We start from the raw sequence: 20,075 nt of genomic DNA on the forward strand, positions 1-20,075 counted from the left end.
TTCCTTTGTCATCATTAGACCCACTGTCATTTTTGACAATTTCAATATTTACAGTGAAGATCCACCCAGGCCTTTTGTTCCTAGACCTCCTCAGTGATAATGATTTTTAAATCCACTCCACCTCAGTCACCCAACTCATAGGTCAATCATTAATTCCCCTCTTTTCTCATATCCTACGTCCAATTCAAACCAAACTCTGACAATTTACCTCCAAAATAATTTATGAATCTGAGCTGCATCATTTCCACTGCTAGCAACAATCCTAGTCTAATCTACCATCATCTTTTAAATTGAACTACAACTGCCTAACTGAGTCTGTGTCTCTTCTCCTTGTATTCTTAAGTTCTCCTTCCACATAGCAGCCAGAATGATCATTTAAAAACGTAATTTAGATATCACCACAGTAAACTCTCCAATGGGTTTCCATTATACTTAGGATACAATCCAAACTCCTTTCTATGGCCTCCAAGACCTGGAGCCCTTATCAACTCTCTCACTCATCTCCCTCTACCATTCTCCTTGTTTGCTAACATCTGGCCACACCGATCTTTCTTTCTTCAAACTTGACTCGCTAGCCATTGCATTTAGAACACTTATTTTTGATATTAAGTGGTTAGCATCAATATTTTGTTGTTGTTGTTAGTTAACTAAAGTTACTGATTTCTAGACTTTGTTGGAGATAAAGTCTTGTTAACTCTTCCAAATGTGAGAACTTTCCAGTGTTGACAAAAAGAGGAAACAAAAACTCTTTGACATGCATGATTCACATAAGAGTTTTTTCTAAATGAAGAAAGTAAAAAAGAGACCCAAAATATTATTAAAAGATGCCTTCTGATCTAAGTAAAAATAAAGTTCTTGTAAAGGTATCTTATAGTTGGTTTATTATACTTTTTATACAATAAAATATGTGAAAAATACGTACTTCTTTATTGCAAGCATGTATGAGAAAAACCTTCAGGGAGAGGGACTATGGGCATAAGGAAGGGAGACATTTCATTATATATACTTTCCTGTATTATTTGAATTTATTGTTTTAAGTAATAATTTTAGTTTTTAAATTATATTTTAAAGAAAAATATGTATGTATTAATAGTAGTAGATACTGGAGATCCTTCTTTTCTATATTTTAAAAAAATTTGACACTATACTTTCACTTAACCTATTTAGATGTGCAAAATTATTACTTCATTAGTAGTTTTATTTAAAATATTCAATATATTACTACAATACTCCACATATTCAAAAAACAATCTATTTGAATAGAAGTTCCTAAAGCGTAGTCTATGAACTCCTTGGCATCTCCAAGATCCTTTCAGGGGTTCATAAGTCAAAATACATTTTCATAAAATTATTTTTTGTTTGTTTTACAGTTCTAACATTTGCATTAATGGTGTAAAAGCAATGGTGGGTAAAACGTTTGGTGCCTTAGCTTGAATGAAGGCAATGGCACCAAACTGTTATTACTAGTCACTGTATTCTTAACCACCAAATACAGTTTTAAAAAAGGCCAGTTTCACATATGAAAATGTTTAATGAAGTAATAACAATTATCAGTTGGGGCTGTTGAACAAATGACTTTTTAACATTTTGTGTGATGAACTGGGAAGTATGCAGAAAGAACTTGCTACATAGTTAAGTATAATGCTTATATCAAAGGAATAATTTATTGAGTTGCAAGCTGAACTAGCCACTTTTCCTCAGAATACTATTTTTATTTAAAATAACTACCAAACTATGATTATGAAGAGTTGTGTATGTGAAAGACAATTTATTAAAAATGAATGAAGTGAGCATGTTACTTCAAGGATACAACTCACAGTATTTGTTGATAATAAAATCTAAGTTTTTGGGCTGGCCGGTTGGGCCAGTGGTTAGAGCGCAGGGCTCATAACACCAAGGTCGCCAGTTCGATTCCCACATGGGCCAGTGAGCTGTGCCCTCCACAACTAGATTGAAAACAATGGCTTGAGCTTGGAGCTGAGGTGCCGGTGGGCGGCCGGCTGGTTGGCTCAGTGGTTAGAATGAGATGCTCATAACACCAAGGTCGCCGGTTCGATTCCCTCCTGGACCAGTGAGAGGCAATGGCTTGAGCTTGGAGCTGAGCTGCTGGTGGGCAGCCAGTTGACTCAGTGGTTAGAGGGCAGTGCTCGTAACACCAAGATTGCCAGTTTGATCCCCACATGGGCAGTGAGCTGCACCCTCCACAACTAGACTGAGGACAGCAACTTGACTTGGAGCTGAGCTGCGCCCTCCACAACTAGATTGAAAACAACAACTTGACATCGAGCTGAGGTGTCCTGGAAAAACACACTGTTCCCCAATAAAAATATAAATTTAAAAAAAAAAAAATCTAAGTTTTCAAGCAAAAATTAGAATTTTGGAAAACTTGTTATCAGCCACCATGACTTGACTGTTTGCCAATACATAAGTACTTTTCTGATGAAATTAGTGGTAAAGTTAACTAATGTGATTTTCAGGGATATTATATAATGTATCTGTCAATATTTGGAAGATCTGCATAACTCAGTGAACTCATAATTTCCAATGACCAATTTATGGTGTTACAAAATTATGCATGGGTAGAAGTTATTCCAAAGTTTACGACAGATCAATGGATCTTGATGTAACAGAGTTCTGAGGAGTTTCAGAATCTGGTTTTAGATTCTACTTCGTAACTAACCTTTAAGAAGTTACTACTTGTCCAGTTTGGGTGTAGTATCAAAGAAGAATGTACCCAATTATCTGAAAAGGCTGTTAAAATACTCTTCTCTTTTCCAATTACACAGCTGTGTGAGGCTGGAATTTCTTTGTATACTTCAACCATAGCAACAGATCACTAAAGATTAAAATTTTCAGAATATAAAAGGATCCTGAGATTAAAAGAAAAGTTTGAGAATAGCTGCATTAGAAGAACAGATGGGAAGAGACTGTAGCCATTGTAACTAGATCCCTAAAGCAGACTATGTCCTACAATACAGAGAAGGAAATGGGATGCAAAGCATGTGACCTAATAGATGTCATTTTGCGAAGGGTAGAAGCATAGACAGTTTTCATCTTTGTTCTTAGTTTCCCCAGCATAAATACAGGGAGTAAATCAGAAACTCCAGTAGATATAGTTTTAAAAATAATCAAATTAATACTATAATTGCCTTTTTCTGAAAACAAAACAACTTGTTTTCAAACTACAAATTATCAAAAAAGGAAACAATTTGATGATATATAGAAGATGCAGTGATGCAAAAACGATACCACTGAAACACATAATGACTGAAACTGAGAAAACGAGGACATCCCATTGTGTAGAGTAGCTTTCCTTAATCATTTAAAACCCATGCCATTTTTATAAACAAAAAAATCTCACCACCATCTGTCCTCTCATGAGTTATCATAGTTATAATGCATAATGCCCAGTAGGGCAGAGGCAATTTTAGGAAGGGCCACAACAATGCAGTCTAAGTATGCAGTTCTCAGATGGTATGGCTAAATCCAAAGAAAATATTTAGAGTTCACGTAATACAGCTTTGTCCCCAGTCCCAATCATCTTTATAGAGATCATGAATAATCAGTAGTTGTAAATATCTATTAATTAAATCCAACATCATTTATTAGCTTGTGATATTTATAATGGCTACAAATGAAAGCTACTGTGTTGTATGATTTTAGAATGACACCATCTTCACCTTCACAAGAAGCTGAGAAACATATAACATACAAAAAACCATATAATGTAATGGGTCATAGAGCATGGATTCAATAGCCAGACTATTCGGCTTGAATCCTGGTTTTCTTCCAGACTCACTGTTTGACCTTATTGTGATCATTTAAACTTTCTGGTCTCAGTTCCTCTTCTGATGAGGGATAATAACACCCTCACACATCATAGGTTTGTTTTAAGAACTAAATGAATTAATATACGAAACATGCGTTATATATAAAAGATGTTATATGAGCATTAGTTATTATTATTTTTACAAAATATCCCTTGATTGACTACATTAATCCAATTAAGACTCTGCTATACTGACATTTGAAAGAATTAAAAATTGTTTCACTGGACAAATTCTATAGTGAGTCCCACAGAGTATATGGACTGCATGATCTAAGAATTTAGGATCTTGTTTTCTTTAAGACGTCTTTAAAGAAACATCAAGTTACAAACGTCTATAATTAATTCTGTTTTCCTAAACGTTTACAGTACCAACAACAGTACTATCCTTTGTTTAATGGACTGATAACCATTTTGAATTTAATTTCTTTGTTTTGACAATGATAAATCTTTTCTGAAAGACAGTAAGGACATAAAGATAGTAAAAAGAAAACAATACCATGCTTACATGTAAGAAGAGTCAATACTAAAACTGTATCAACTCTCCACAAATTTATCTGTAGATTTAGTACACTTCTGTTAAAAATCCTAAGAAGGTTTCTTTCAAATAAGTCTTTATTCTGACAATAAGATACATTGGATAGATATTTCTTTTATATAGGATCATATTGTCCGTGCTATATTTTCCCTCTATAATCTATTTTTAATAGACTTTTTAATATGTTTTACAGAAAAATTAAAAAGATAGTACAGAGTGTCCTCCTACACCCCCATTCACAAGTTACCCTATTACTAACATCATATATAGTATGGTACATTCGTTACAATTAATGAACCAATATTAATACATTATTATTAACTAAAGTCCATACTTTATTCAGATTTCTATAGTATTTACCTCATGTCCTTTTTTCTATTCCAGGATCCTATTTAGGATGCATTATTTAGTCATCATGTCTCTTTAGGCTCCTCTTGGCTGGGGCAATTTCTCAAACTTTCTTAGTTTTTGATGACTTTGACAGTTTTGAGTACTACTGGTCAGATATTCTGTAGGATAACCCAGTTTTAGAATTTGTTTGTTTTTCTCAGTATAAGATTTGGGCTAGGGTTATTGGGAGAAAGATCACAGAGATGAAATACTATTTTCATCACATTGGCTCAAGGTTACATGCTATCAACAAGATTTATGACTGTTGATGTTGACCTTGACCACCTTGCTGAAACAGTGTATTTCAGATTTCTCCACTGAAAATTTACTCTTTGCTTCCCCCCTTTCCATACTGTACCCTTTAGAAGGAAGTCACTATGAGCAGCCTACACCTAAGGAGTGTGGAGTTACACGTTCCCCTCCTTGATGGCAGAGTATCTACATAAATTATTTCTTATTCTTCTGCATTAGAGATTTGCCTCTTCTCCTCCACTAATTTATTTATTTATATCAGTATGGATTCATGAATATTTATTTTATACTCTGGGTTATAATCCAATACTACTTTATTTTGTTGCTTAATTTTCCCAGCTTTGGCCACTTGGGGCTCTTTCAGTCGGCTCCTGTGTAAATTTCACACACACACACACGCACACACACACACACACACACTCACTCAATAATCAATATGGGTAATTTTTTTTAGCACTTCCTTACTTTTGGCACTATAATATATTCCAGGCTTATGTTGTGTATTTCCTTCCTTAGTGTTAGAAACAGACATTTCTCTAAGGAGCCCCGATTCTTCTTATTGGAGAATGGTATTAGAAACCAAAATCTGGGTATGAAGTGTGCTCATTGCTACAGGGGCAAGATCTCTGTTTAAAATTTCTTTTTAAAAGGTAGAAGATATATAGACATATACTACAAATAATTCAAAATTCTTTCTTGGACAAGGAAGGTGAACTATGCATATGAGTGGTTTTTAAAAATCATTCAAATCAAAACCGGCCTCCTGCATTGTTTGGGAACTCGTTTTTGAGGTCACATACAAATACCAAAAGCAAAATAACTTTTAACTATTCATAACGCAATCCCCAAACCTGTTTTTATGACAAAATAAGGGACTTTTAAATAATAAGCAATTTACTTTAGAAATGTGGGACCACTTATCATTTTAAGAGTCAGGAAAGTTAAATCAACCTAATGGCTCAAGGGTATCATAAAAAGAAAATATTTTAAAGGTTAATTTGGAGTAAAGGTACTACTATTCAATTTCTCTAAGAAACACCTCAGAGTTAAGTGATTACTATTCCATTTTGGCTACTTAAAAAAAAACTTAATTAAAGTTAATTAAACACAAACACCTAACATAGCTTATTTTGGGGAAAAAACATTATTAAAATTGTTCCTGAATATTATACTATGACTCATATTTAACATAACAACTTTTGGTAGGCTCAAGGTAAAGAAAAAAGATATTTAATGATTTGTCCTTGAAGAAAATTCACCATAAGGAGGAAGCTACTATTAGTAGTAGAAAACACTTGTGACTGGGGTAATTTGGGGATTAGGTCCTGGGCTGTCCCAATGGATAAATTAAACTCAGTTTTGTTTCTTATCAGTTTTCTAAATCAATACATCAGCTTTAAAAGTGAACTCTGAATAAGCAATATGAGTATAGTCTTCGGTGTCCTTAGTATTTGTTGGGTAACAATTATAAACATCTGGACCCAATCAAACATCTTTAGCAAAATAAAACCCAACAATAAAAAGCATATTTGTGTATCCTTTGGCATATCAATCTAGTGTATGTATTCAATCAAATGTAACATTTACAATGGTTGCATTTGGGGGAGACCATGATGTATGTACCCAAATAATTTGCATAGTTTTCTTAAAAGAAGAACAATTAGTATTTTAAAAGAAAAAGAAAGGAAAATTATATTTGTTATTAAGGATTTGAAAGTAAAAATTTAACATGCTAGTAGTTTAGTTGAACTCTTAGCACATATCTGTCCTTTAATATTATAAAGTAACAATGTGTTGGTGTGAATAAAGACAGAAATCTATTCTGTATGGAGCCAATTGATATACCTAGATCTGATCTGAGATACAAGGTGCAGAGTCACAACAAAAAGGCTGGATGTCCCTAAAGGAAAATGCCAAGACACAATCAAGTTTGTACTAGAACTGTAGCCATTAACTGAAAGTCAGAAGTCAAGGAATTTGCAAGGCAAATAAAGGAGCAGGATTAGAGAACAAACATTTGTTCAACAGGGTTCAGGGTTGTGTTCCAAGTATCAAGTACATAGCTGTGGGATCTTGTTTTTCTGGGTTTCGCAGTCACTGCCCATGACCTGACACCTCCCACCTTCTTTGGCCTTTTTCATAAGCTTCTATTCTCCACTCACCAGGGTATGGTCTGGGATATCTGAGATGGTGTGGAAAAATGAGTCAACAAATTATTGCTGCTAAGCAGGTTTTCATCAGGCTTCCCAGCCTAGTCTTGAAGCTTATAACATGTTTCCCCGAAAATAAGATCTAACCGGAAAATAAGCCCTAGCATGATTTTTCAGGATGACATCCCCTGAACATAAGCCCTAATGCGTCTTTTGGAGCAAAAATTAATGTAAGACCCGGTCTTATTTTCAGGGAAACACGGCAATAGTTTCATTAAATACTGGAAGTGACCTTAGTCCCAGGAAAATTCTAGTATTTCCAACTCAACAGTATCCAAACAGTGCACTGACTTTTACTGTTCCATGAGATAGTGTTCCAAGATGAAAAAGTTGATGGTTGCTATGTTTTTTTATCTTCATTGGTGTTATTCATTTTTTTCTTATAATTTAACATGTACCATTAATTTGTTTTTAAATGTGCATTAAACACGGATCAAGTTATAATTTCTTAAATTAGTAGTCTATTATTAAATCATGCATCATTTCATGCTTTTCTAAAATGCATTTTAAGCTACTAAGTCATACTATGTAATTCAATTTATATGAAATTACAGACCACGTACAATTAATCTAAGGGATTAAAATCAGAACAATAGCCATAAACAGGGAATTAAAAATGAGAAACTACAAAGCAGGCAAGTAAGTAAGAACAGAAGTCAAAACAGGAAGCCAGTTTAGTTTAGGTTAGGCTTGGTTTAGGTAGGCCAAGCTGCTGTTCTAGTTAGTGGCTCCTTTTAAAAGGTCAAACCCAGTTGTTTTTGTTTCACATTATCCTAAAAGTCCAGTCTAATGCCAGACCCAGGATACAAAAAAAAGAGCATTTCAATTACACAAAAACTTAATATTGTTCAAAGGTCTGTTTCTGTCCTTTAGAGCAGAAAATCTCAGGAAAAAAAACAACTTAATTAAGAAAAATGAAGTCAATGTTCTTTTTTTTTTTTTAATTTTTTATTGGGTAACAGTGTGTTTTTTCCAGGACCCATCAGCTCCAAGTCAAGTCCTTGTCCTTCAGTCTAGTTGTGGAGGGAGCAGCTCAGCTTCAAGTGCAGTCGCCATTCTCAAACTAGTTGTGGGGGGCGCAGCCCACCATCCCATGGGGGAATTGAACTGACGCTCGCACTGTAACCAATTGAGCCATCCGGCCACCCAAGTCAGTGTTCTTTTTGTTTAATATATTAATAATTTGTGGGAGAATTAGTTTTCAAGAGCTAAGCTGGTTGAGAAGTCCTTTACAAAGAACACATGCAAACCCAAAGGGAGGAAAAGAAACCTCTTATCAACCCTTGTTATGTGTGTACACATATTTGAAATTAATATACTCTGGGCAGAAGAGGAATGGGGGGAGGGGCCCTAGCCCTACCAGATATTAAAACATTTATAAGAATTCTATAAATAAAAAAGTGTGGTACTTATACATGAATAGACACAGACTAATGGAATAACCAGAAATAAAGCTAAGTGCGTATGATAAAAGTGGCATCTCAAATCTGTGGGGGAAAGACAGACTTCTAAATAAACCATTTTAGGGCTTTATAAATAATATTTAAATAAATAGTGGTAGTTGTTTGAAAAAGAAAATATTGGATCCGTAATTTACACATAAATTAGGATAAATTCCAAATGTATTAGAGACCTACTTATTTGTAAAAAATAAACAAAACCATACAAATACCTATCAAGGTGTGGGGCAGGAACCTAACCAGGACTCAAAGTCTAGAAGTAACAAAAGAAAACACCAGTAAAGATGAATAAATAAAATAAAAACCTTTCCAGGATCAAAAATAACACAGCAAGGTTAAAATATAAACTGGGGGAAAAATATGTAATTTATAACACATATATTAGGGTTATATCTCTAATATATATATTTTTAAACTTCTAAATAAATAATAAGTAAAAAAAATAATTCATTAGAAAAATGGGCAAAAGATATGAACAATCCACAAAAAAAGTAAATATAAAAAGTAAGTAGTCCTTAAGCCTATGAACAGATGCTCAATCTCACTGGTAACAAGAAAAATAGAAATTACCATTTTCATACCATTTCTTATCTACCATATTAACAAAAATCCAAAAGTTTGGTAACAACAACAACAAAAGTTTGGCAACGTAATTTCTTGGTAATGTTGTTGGGACCAGGCATTCTGCTACATTGCATTGGTGGGAATGCAAATGATATAACTCTTTTGGAGGATAATTTGACAATATCTAACAATATTACATAGAATTAACGCTCAATACAAGGTTTTCTGTTATAGTGTTATCTGTAATGGTAAAAGATTGGAAATAACCTAAATGTCCATCTATGGACGAATGAGTACATGTTACAGCCAACAACAGGGTTTTACGTAGCTACCAAAAAAATGATATTTATATGGAATAAGTCACAGGGCATTCAATTAAGAAAAGAAAAGAAAGCAAGAGAAGAAAAGCAAGAGGCACAGAGTTTTATGTGACAAGTAGATGTTTTGTATAACAAATACAAATGCTTCTTAAAGTTTTAAAAAAATGGCTATAGGTAGGATGAAACTATTCACCTCAGTTTTCTTGAGCCAATTCAGGTCAATTCTGGTTCAGGTTTATCTTACTGTCCTGGTTTCACTCTCAAAAGGGTCCTAATTTGGACAATAAATTATGTGGTCACCTCATCTATAGTTGAGGGAGGGAACAGAGTGGAGGTGACAGATATGGAAATGAACCATCTGTTTTATCACTATTACATACAGTTGTCTTTCTAATTATGTAAATATGTTACATAATCAAAACACTAAAATACATCAAAAAGGAAATTAATAATCGCTAAAAACTGAAAATAAACTAACATAAGAACCCAATTTTACATCAAGTTGATCAGATAACCACTCAGAGAAAATTACTCCAACTAACCTTGGAAGACAGTATTTGGGCTTACTTCTTCAGTATATATTCAAGGACAAAGCAAATCTTAACTGTCATTTAATAGTTTTATTTATGAATTGTAAATAAAATGTATACATACTTATATTAATGCTGTTAGGAACCCAAAATTTCAGCATAAAAGAGTTACAGATATAAAATCAAAAGAAGTAAAAGACCCTGTAATCTTAAATTTGAATTGGCAATATTAGTACAAACTCAAAGGTTTCCCCCTGTAGCTATTTATTGGCTCTGCTCACTGAAAAGAACTCGAAGAGAAGTAATAGCAACAAGTACCCCTAATGCTGAGATTGTGGTCTTTAATTACCATTTTCTTCTAACGGTAACCAAAGTTCCCAGGAGAAATGGCTAATTCCAGATATGAGGCAGAAATGTGTAGGATGAGCCTGGGGCAGCCTGTCTGAAGCTAACAAAGATGACAGAAGTCATGTCAAAAGGACACAAGAGCCAAGTTGAAAAGGCTCCTAAGAACCAAAGATGGAGCAATTTGAGTAAAAAGAATAATGACAGCAAGTGATTAAAAAACTAAATACATTTTTAAAAGCCATGAGTTCATAATGATAGTTTAAAAAGAACACACACACACCAAAAACAAAAACAAAAAACCCTACTGAAAAGTAAAGCAAAAATATATTGAGTCCTACTGGTATTTGCTAGGGCATGAAGTCAATACTCTGAAAATGGATAAAGAGAAAGAATTAAGTATTTATCTAACATTTTGTTTATTTATCCTTTATTTCAGGGTAATTAAAATGGGAAAGTTCTAGTAAATGTGGGAAAGTTCTTCTATATAGAATAATTCCAGCTAATACATACAGAAGGAATACTAATAATAGATTATTATTTAATAAAAGTGACAATGGCAATGGTCATCTATGAAGGGTAAAGCCACTAGGTAAAAGACTCGTGGGGAACTTACCACCAAGGGATCAGACTTTCACCTTCTGAATCCACTGATCAATCTTAGCATCATTAAAAGCAGGGCACCTAGATATTATTAACGTGCACACTACACCACTGTACCCCACTTTCACAAGACTCAACCTGACTCTAATCAGCCTTTAGTTCTAACTTCCAGTCTACAGGAAATAGAGAGGATATGGTAACAAGTTAAATAACCACAGGAAGCAATCAGCCAAATCCAGAATGTGGTATACTTCCCATCACAACTCACTAGTTTCCTCAACAAATCAATGGAATTTTAAAAGGTGGTAAGGGGAGGATGAATTGTATTAGAATCAAAGAAACTTTAGAAACCTAACAACCAAATACAGTATGTGGACTTTGTGGGATCTTGATTTTACTAAACTATAAACAACATTTAGTCAATTCCAGTAATCTGAATATGGACTGGTTATTAGATTTAAGGAAGTATTGTTAATTATTTTAAGTGTGGTTATGACAATGTATTATGTAAGAAAGTTTACTTTTTTTTGAGATATATAAGTAAGGCACTTAGGAGTTGTAGTGAAATTATTTATATTATACTCCAACAAAGAGAGGATAGACAAACAAACAGATGAACAGATGAAACAAGTATAGCTGTTGAAGCTGAGGAATAGGTGCATAGAAGTACATTGAGCTCTCTATTTTGTGTTTATTTGGAAAAGTAAAAACAAAACAAACTCTAAAAAAAACCCCCAAAAACAAAAAAACAAAACCTGTGGGTAAAGATCTAAGTTCCAAAAACCACAGGATATGAGGAATATACTGGACAACAAGGATGAAAATGAACTATGGTGATTACTCTTATCTTAAGAGAAAAATGAGAAAAGAGAAACAAATTCTCTTACACAACAAAGCTGGCAGAGAATCTTGCTAGACAAAGTCTACAGAATGATACAGGAAGGGAAGGCTACACTAATTTGGAGATCGGTGCCCCACCCATGAAAAGTATGGGGAGTGTTTCAACTTAGCATCACTAAAAGTAGTGGCAACTTAGAAGGGAGGAGGGGCCACATGTTTGCAAAGGACATCAAGAAAGCCTAATGTGGAAGAGAACTGCCTAAAAGAAAAAAAGTACTGCTGTACAAAAAGAATTGGAGTATCTAAAATTTACCCTAGAAAATACAAAGATTAACTGAATTTAAAATGGAAGATAAAGTTACACTATGAACTGACTTGAAGTTTAAAACTGGTATTAAATCCTTAAAGGTAAATATGTTTTTTAATGGAAACTGGCCCAGAAGAACACAAGTTGCTTCTAAAATTGTAGCGATATGTGCATGTATAATTATTCTTCCTCAGTAGAAGAATTACAGACCTGCTTTCCTAGAAGCAGCCAAATGGCAGTGTTAGCATTGTGTGATGGTTAACACACACACACACACACACACACACACACACACACACACATATTTTAGGCAAAGCTAAAAGTACATTTGTATATTTGGAATCCATGTTTAAATTAAATGCTTGTATATGTTATAAGGGATTAATATGCTTATTTTCTCTTTTGTACTTCCATTGTACATACTAAATTATAACTTACATTTAAAGCTGTAAAATAATTCAAAGCTTTTCTTATTTCAGCTAACATAATAAAAACATTATAGCTATTGAGGGCATAAACTGTTCATCTTGGGAGAACAATGCATTAAGAATTCATTTATTTGACAGTAATAAAATACTGGAGTACCTTCTATGTGTCAGACACTATACTATCTGTTAGAGATGCCAAGATGAATCTAAGACAAGAGAGGAAAAGAGACTTTTGTCCTGGTTCTTTCAGAATTCACTACAAAACAATAAGGAAAAACAAGAAACTGAAATCCTAACTCCACCTTGGAAGAAACTAAGAGCTAAATGTAACTAACTAGACGAAGCAGTCTCCCTCCCATGCAGATGTAACCACAGAACTCTGGAAAAACTCTGGAGTTGGAGACACCAGGTAATGCAGAGGCAAGCTTATTTTGAGGGGTACATGTCTAGGTCCTGTGTCTCTTCTCCCACAACAATTATATGAGATGAGAGGGCTATTCTCTAGAGAAATTAAACAAAAGAGGCCCTGGACTAGGAACAACAAATACTGTAGAGGGTGGAATTGAAGATGGAAAGAAACAAGGAAAGTAAATGACAGTATATTTACTGAATACTGAACTCACCCCTCAGTATCCCAGAATATTTGCGCCACCCATATTTTACTCCACCCCTACTCCAGGCAAGAAACTCAAAGATCCTTCTCTGAAAAAACTGTACAACCCCACAGGGAAAGATCTATAGATACTGAGATAGAGGGCTCCTTGATGAAAAAGCCAGCTCATCTTCCAATCATCTGAGAGTAAGGCAAACCAGATTCCACATCCTGCCTACAAGCATGGGACTTCCAGTCAGCATTAGAGCGACTAACTTTTACACACGAATAGACTGTCCAGGATCACCAGACATTTGAGGAAATGGAAACAATACAAACAGTAGAAGGAAAAACTTCAACAACAACCAAACTCTACAATTAACAAGTTCCAGAAAGATAAGAAAAATATCTACAAAACAAGAAAGTATGTTCCTCAAAAAGGAGTCAGAGAAGGGCTCTTGGAAATTAAAAATAAAAGCCAAAATTTTAAACATTAATACAAAGCCTAGAAGATTAGGGACTCTCTGAGGAAGTATTCTCTAATACAAAAAGACAAATAGGATTATTCATTAATAAATTAGTATTTACACTGTTATACATAAAACTAGTATATAATACTAATTTATTCAATGGATTGTTAAAGTAATTATTGATTTAACTAGAAGTAGTGATAAAACTATATTGGATAAGAAGTAAGAGAGAGAAATTATCATCTCTCTCTCTCAAGAAGCCAACAGTTTCTAAAATCAAAGAATCAAGAGAATAATATATAAGAATAGTATTTAGAATTATGGAAGTAATACAATAATGAAGAGATGAAAGTGGTTGTCTCTGGCACAGGATCAAAGGATTGGGAGGAAGACGCATGTCACAGGATTGTTTTAGCAGTATGTGCGCATATCCCACTTTGATAAAAATAGAGATTGATAAAAAGATCAATATGACACCAGATCTTTTCTTAGGGAGTTTATACTCTATTGCAAGAGACATGCAAAACAATTATACCATGTTTCCCCGAAAATAAGACCTAGCCAATCAGCTCTAATGCGTCTTTTGGAGAAAAAATTAATATAAGACCTGGTATTATATTATATTATACCCACTTTATATTATATTATACCCGCTATTTATATTATATTATATTATATTATATTATATTATATTATATTATATTATAGACCCAATCTTATACTATAGTAAAATAAGACCGGGTCTTACATTAATTTTTGCTCCAAAAGACGCATTAGAGATAATTGTCTGGCTAGGTCTTATTTTCGGGGAAACATGGTAGTAGCAGAAGCAGACAATCTGAATAGCATAGAGGATCCTATCTCAGTCAAATGAGAAAGGTTTCTCTGAGACAAGGAGACACTTGAACTTTGGCTTTAAAGATGAAAAAGAGTTAACTGGTTAGAGAGACAATGATGAGTGTATTTCCCAGGAACAGCCTATGTATGTAAGTTATCTTTCTAAAATACAAATGATAGCATTCTATAAATACACTTTTACACCTTTTTTTTTTTCAATTTAATACATCTTGGAGGCGATTCCTCAGAAAGTCCATAAAAACATCTTTTAGTTTCTCAAGGATCTTTTAGTGAAATTTTATCTAAAGGAAGATAACCAAATTTTTAATATGTTAAGTACCTATTTTTTATTCACAACTATAATACATGCTTCTTATAAAAAACTGGAGAAAATGTATGGGGCGGCCGGTTAGCTCAGTGGTTAGAGCACAGTGATAACACCAAGGTCACCAGTTCGATTCCCACATGGGCTAGTGGGTTGCGCCCTCCACAACTGGATTAAGGACAGAGACTTGACCTGAGGCTGGGCTGCGCCCCCCCCCCCCAACTAGATTGAAAACAATGACTTGACATGGAGCTGATGGGTCCTGGAAAAACACACTGTTCCCCAATATTCCCCAATTAAAAAAAAATTCAACAGTATAAGAAATTAAAAATAAAAAGTAAAAATATCCCCTGCTGTTCTTCTACTCCTACTTCCCACAGATAAGTACTTTTAATTTCCTCCTAGACCTTTTTCTATAAAAATACACATATATGTAAATACCATCCAATACAAGCAACTGCAATAATATAATGTTCTATACACCTACTGTATCTTATACCCACACTAGTCTATATATATATAATCCATTTATATTCTTTGAGGTCTCTTAAAGTCAAGGATTCTGTGATAAGAAATATTAAGAAACTTTACTGCATATCAACTTACCAACACAATCACAGCACTCATCCCAAAGGGTCCCAAGACACAGCATACACTCCTTGCAACAGGAACAATTTCCTTCACCAGGACGGCACTGGCAGAGCTCCTAGATAAAAGACAGATGTTCAAACTTAAAATTCCAAATAACTATATTTAAAATTTTTAATATTTTGTCGTAAAAACCACAATATTTCCATTTATAGTAATTTACCCTTGATACACTTTTTAATTAAAGATCATTAACTATTTGCAAAAACATAAATACCTACAATGTCAAGTAGATTTATATTTTCTTTTGGACACATTCAGTGAACATGTTCTGGATGCTTTTATCTTATTTTGAAACATTTTATGAAATAAAATATTGTATTTTATAACCCATAACTTTACCACCCCAAAACACCTCGAAAAATAATTTAGTACAAGCACAAAATCTTCTTTTCAGCTATTAGATTCATTGTTCAAATTAATCTAAATGAATAGACAACTTGTAGTGGGAGCTGTGGTTTCTCAATATATAGAGTATGAACAAAAGCATCTTAATAAAAACTGTTATTTTCATTGATCTACAACATACTAAAACAGTATGCTTGTGTGGTAGACTGTTTACAAAGAAGGCAGCAATTATTCCCCCCCCAATGTCCACCCTCTTGACAATGGAACTTTGTAACTTCTCTGATCAAGGGGCAGTGTCTATTTCCAGACCTCCTGGATATAGGGTTATCCTGAGACTTGCTTTGATCATCAGAATTTGGTGGAAGTGACATCTATCTATTCTGAGTCTAGGCCTCAACAGTATTGAGTGCTTCCATTCTTTCTCCTAGAATTTTGCCCAGCTGCCACGTGTAGCCTGGGAGAAGACCACATAGGCGAGTCAATCCACCTGAAGCACTCCTAGCTCATCCAGCCTCCAACCAATCAGCAGCTGACAACAGACACAGGAATGAGCCCAAAAAACCCACCTAGCTGACATAGGCCCAAATTATCAACCCACAGACACAAGAGCTAAATAAATGGATGTTTTAAGCCACTGAACTTTGGGGTGGTTTGTTACTCCATGAAAGCTAATTAATACAGCTTGTTTCGTAAATGAAGATTCAAGATAATTCCTTTAGCCTTTGTCACCAGACAGCCACTCCTAAACAAACTCAACTTAAAGGGAAATTCTGTAGCCACCATTGCCTACTTGGCTTTCCCTGGGTTATGAGACACCATATATATAATTTAAAACTTAAACATAAAACATAATATTTATTCCTATTAAATTCATCTTATTACATTTCTGTAAACTACTGGAGTCATTCTAATATGACATGATTTTTTGTTACTGATATTTAATTAAATTGATAGTTTAATCACACTGATAATAAACACTGATATTTAATTCCTCTTTTTTTCCTTTAAAAGTCCACTAGCTATTACACATCACTTTCGAGAATCAACACTTGTGCTATATTCTAACTCATAACTTTGATGTTCATGTACATCTGTGTGGGGACAGAGCCAGGAGTGCAGTTTCCAGGCTCTCGGCCTCACATAGAAAGGTGCTGGCTCAGGTAGTAAATGGCCATCAACTGTGATTGGATGGCCATCAGCTGTGGCTAGTTGGCCGTCAGCTGTAACCAGTGAGCCACTGGCCACTAATATAACTGCTGTGGCTACGCTAGCAGAAAATGGGGGCTAGCAAGAAGATGGTGGCTGGCAAGCGCGGATTGCAGTTAGCACGGCGGATTGCAGTTAGCAAGGGGTTGGTTGGTTGGTTGTTGATTGGCAGAGAAGCAGCCGGCGGACTGCGGATCACATGGCTCCTGTTTCCTGCATCTCCAACCCAGCCGCCAGTGAAACTATAGTGGTATGACTCCCCTATCTATGGCTCCGAGGGTGTTCCTTTTTGGCCTTGCCATATCCTGCGTTCTTATGTGGGGAGTGGGACCAGAGACTCTCCATGACACCCTGTGTGACAATCTGACACCTAATATGTGCAAGTTATGATATTTTAGTACTGTGGAGTTCTGTAAGTCAGGCCATTTTCATGTAATGCAGTCTGTAGATAACTTTTAGAAAGAGAGGGATTACAAGGACAGGGACTTTCTGAGAAGTATAGATACTTTATCATAAAAGCATCTGGTAATGCTTGATTCAGACAAGTTCACACTTACTTGGAAATCTAGAACAACACAGTTGCCAAATCTATACTTTGTGACTTGTTTCTCCACAAAAACCTGTCTGTCCTGTCTTTGGAGTGAGAAAACATTTTCTGAGTATACATTTTGTTACAAATACTGTCAGAGTTAAGGATATTGATACTTTTTGGCTTTTAGTTTTATAAAGATTGCCACTTAGTCACAAGAAATAAAGCTTCCTCTAAATTTTAATTTACATTTTACATAAAAATATCCCTTATCTTAGTTGCTTATATTTACATTACCTATTTACCTCAGGAAAATTAGAAAAGTAACAAATTTATTCAAAGAACATGTCTCTCCTTTTTCCTATCACAGCTTCCAAATGGTAGCCTGTTAAATGAATTACCATATATTATGCTAAATCATTTTAAAATGAAAGGCAATTTAATAGTTTCCATTAGAGAAATCTGAGTTTTTGAAGCATTCATTATGCCTTTTACTGTCAGGTGTTTGTGAGGTGTTTTAAATTGGAATGAAAGGGTGAGTGATATCCTAAGATTATTGCTAACTAATGGAAGGTTACAACTATGACTGTTTAAAAATTGCTTGAACTTGCCTGGATTATCTAACCCTCTAGATTAAATCTATTTCACACCCTCTTAATAGGTGCCTGTACTTTTATATGTCAGTGTGATACAATAATGTACGGTAGTAATGTACTTAATGATTATAATTTACTGATAGACTACAAACTGAGAGGCTGTAGGAAGCCGAGACATGGGGTAAATGACTTAAAGATAAACTTTATTACTATACTAATAAAAAGACTGCTAAAACTGGTTGAATGCCAAGTAACAATATGCTAGCTAATATTTTTTTTCTTTAATCTTACTACAGAAAAGACTAAAAAAATTTGCCTTAATAAAACTTAATCACATAAATGAAGAAATTTTGCAAAGTAAATAAGTCTAGACTACATTTAAAAAAATCTCTATTCTTCATTTAACTCATGTCAGCATTCTTTTTAGGAGATTGGGAAATATGGAAAATGAGATCTTCAAACCAACCTTTTAGTCACCATTTATGCCTTTTCAATTTTTAAAAACACACTTAACTTCTCACTTTCCAGGAGAAAATTCCAGGCAAATTTAATATGTGACATTTAGGATCTCAAAAACCTAACTGCAAATCAAGAAAACAAAAATATATGGTAATCATTTGCTTTATGAAGATTGTTAAGTCAAATAAAAATGGAAACAATGCATTTCCATGGGTAAATAATTATGAATAACAGCTATGTGCAGCTCATCGAGTAATTAATCTTTTCTATTCAATTTAACATGTCTTTCAAAATCACACTATTGAATAATGTTGGGTCATAAACATATTTGGAAATACATACTTTAATTTTTTGACAGCAAGCAAACTGTAGTTAGGATGAATGTTTCTAAATACCGTGTTTCCCTGAAAATAAGACCTAGCTGGACCATCAGCTCTAATGCGTCTTTTGCAGCCAAAGTATAAAACCCAGTCGTATATTATATTAAAATAAGACCGGGTATAATAATAATAATAATATAATGTAATGTAATGTAATATAATATAATACCAGGTCTTATATTAATTTTGCTCCAAAAGACACATTGGAGCTGATGGTCCAGTTAGGTCTTATTTTCTGGGAAACGCGGTATAAAAAACATTTCTAAAGTGCTTTGAATCTAAGTATTGGAAATAAAAAAGAAAAAAAAACCTCAAAATGTAACTCTGATGAATCAAGAATCACAGAAAAAAATAACTTCATTTAAATTAGCAGAATCTAGATGACATCATCAAAATGGCGGTGTGAGGTGAGCCTCTTGAAATCTCCCCTGGAATTTACAACAAATTGAACAACTATAACTCCACAAAGGACTCCCTGCGCAGCAGACAGGCAAGACTATGAGGCACACTACTGAATTCATCTAAAGATGGGCGAATTGCGCCAGTGGGGGAGGAGGAAAGAGGGAAGTGCGGAGACAGGGCCACGTGGGCGCAGGACGCAGACCTAGCTCAGTGCTCCGAGCTCGCTGCATCCTGGAACTACTGCAGCTGCGGGAGAGGGAAGAACTCGGACAGCTAGGACTCCGTTTATGGCCCACAGGGCTGAGGGGACAGCATATAACACGGCTGAACCCAACGCTCACAGCAGAGACCTCAGAGCAAAGACTGAGGGAAGGAGGCTGAAAACGGTGGTTTAAGCCCTCACTGCTATGCAGAGAACGGAAGCCTTAGGCACTGAGACTAGCCACCCCCTCCCCACCCTCCCAGAGCTCACCCCGCCCCCACCGGCCCAGTGCTAGAAGCAGAACAGTAGCAGTGTCAGATCAAAAGAACAGAATATTTGCTGTTCTGAGAACTGTGGTCCGCAGACGCAGACTCGCAGCCCGACTAGTTCTGGCAGAGGGGAGGGAGCTGTGGAAGCAGGACCGGCTGTGGTGGTGGTTGCCGCCATTGCTCTGGGCCACCTCTCACA

At 34.9% G+C, this 20,075-nt stretch overlaps 1 protein-coding gene across 4 annotated transcripts in view; it reads right to left on the reverse strand.

Annotated features, from left to right (window-relative positions):
• The window catches only part of TWSG1 (twisted gastrulation BMP signaling modulator 1), a 62,468-nt gene that overhangs the window by 15,423 nt on the left and 26,970 nt on the right, over positions 1-20,075 (reverse strand). For all 4 annotated transcript variants that reach the window (XM_033087634.1, XM_033087635.1, XM_033087638.1 and 1 more), the window contains exon 3: positions 15,444-15,543. In XM_033087634.1, coding sequence (XP_032943525.1) covers positions 15,444-15,543 — 100 coding nt within the window. The remainder of the gene's footprint in view (positions 1-15,443; positions 15,544-20,075) is intronic.

The sequence above is a fragment of the Rhinolophus ferrumequinum genome, chromosome 19 (assembly GCF_004115265.2).
Source record: "Rhinolophus ferrumequinum isolate MPI-CBG mRhiFer1 chromosome 19, mRhiFer1_v1.p, whole genome shotgun sequence".
NCBI classification, from domain to species: domain Eukaryota; kingdom Metazoa; phylum Chordata; class Mammalia; order Chiroptera; family Rhinolophidae; genus Rhinolophus; species Rhinolophus ferrumequinum.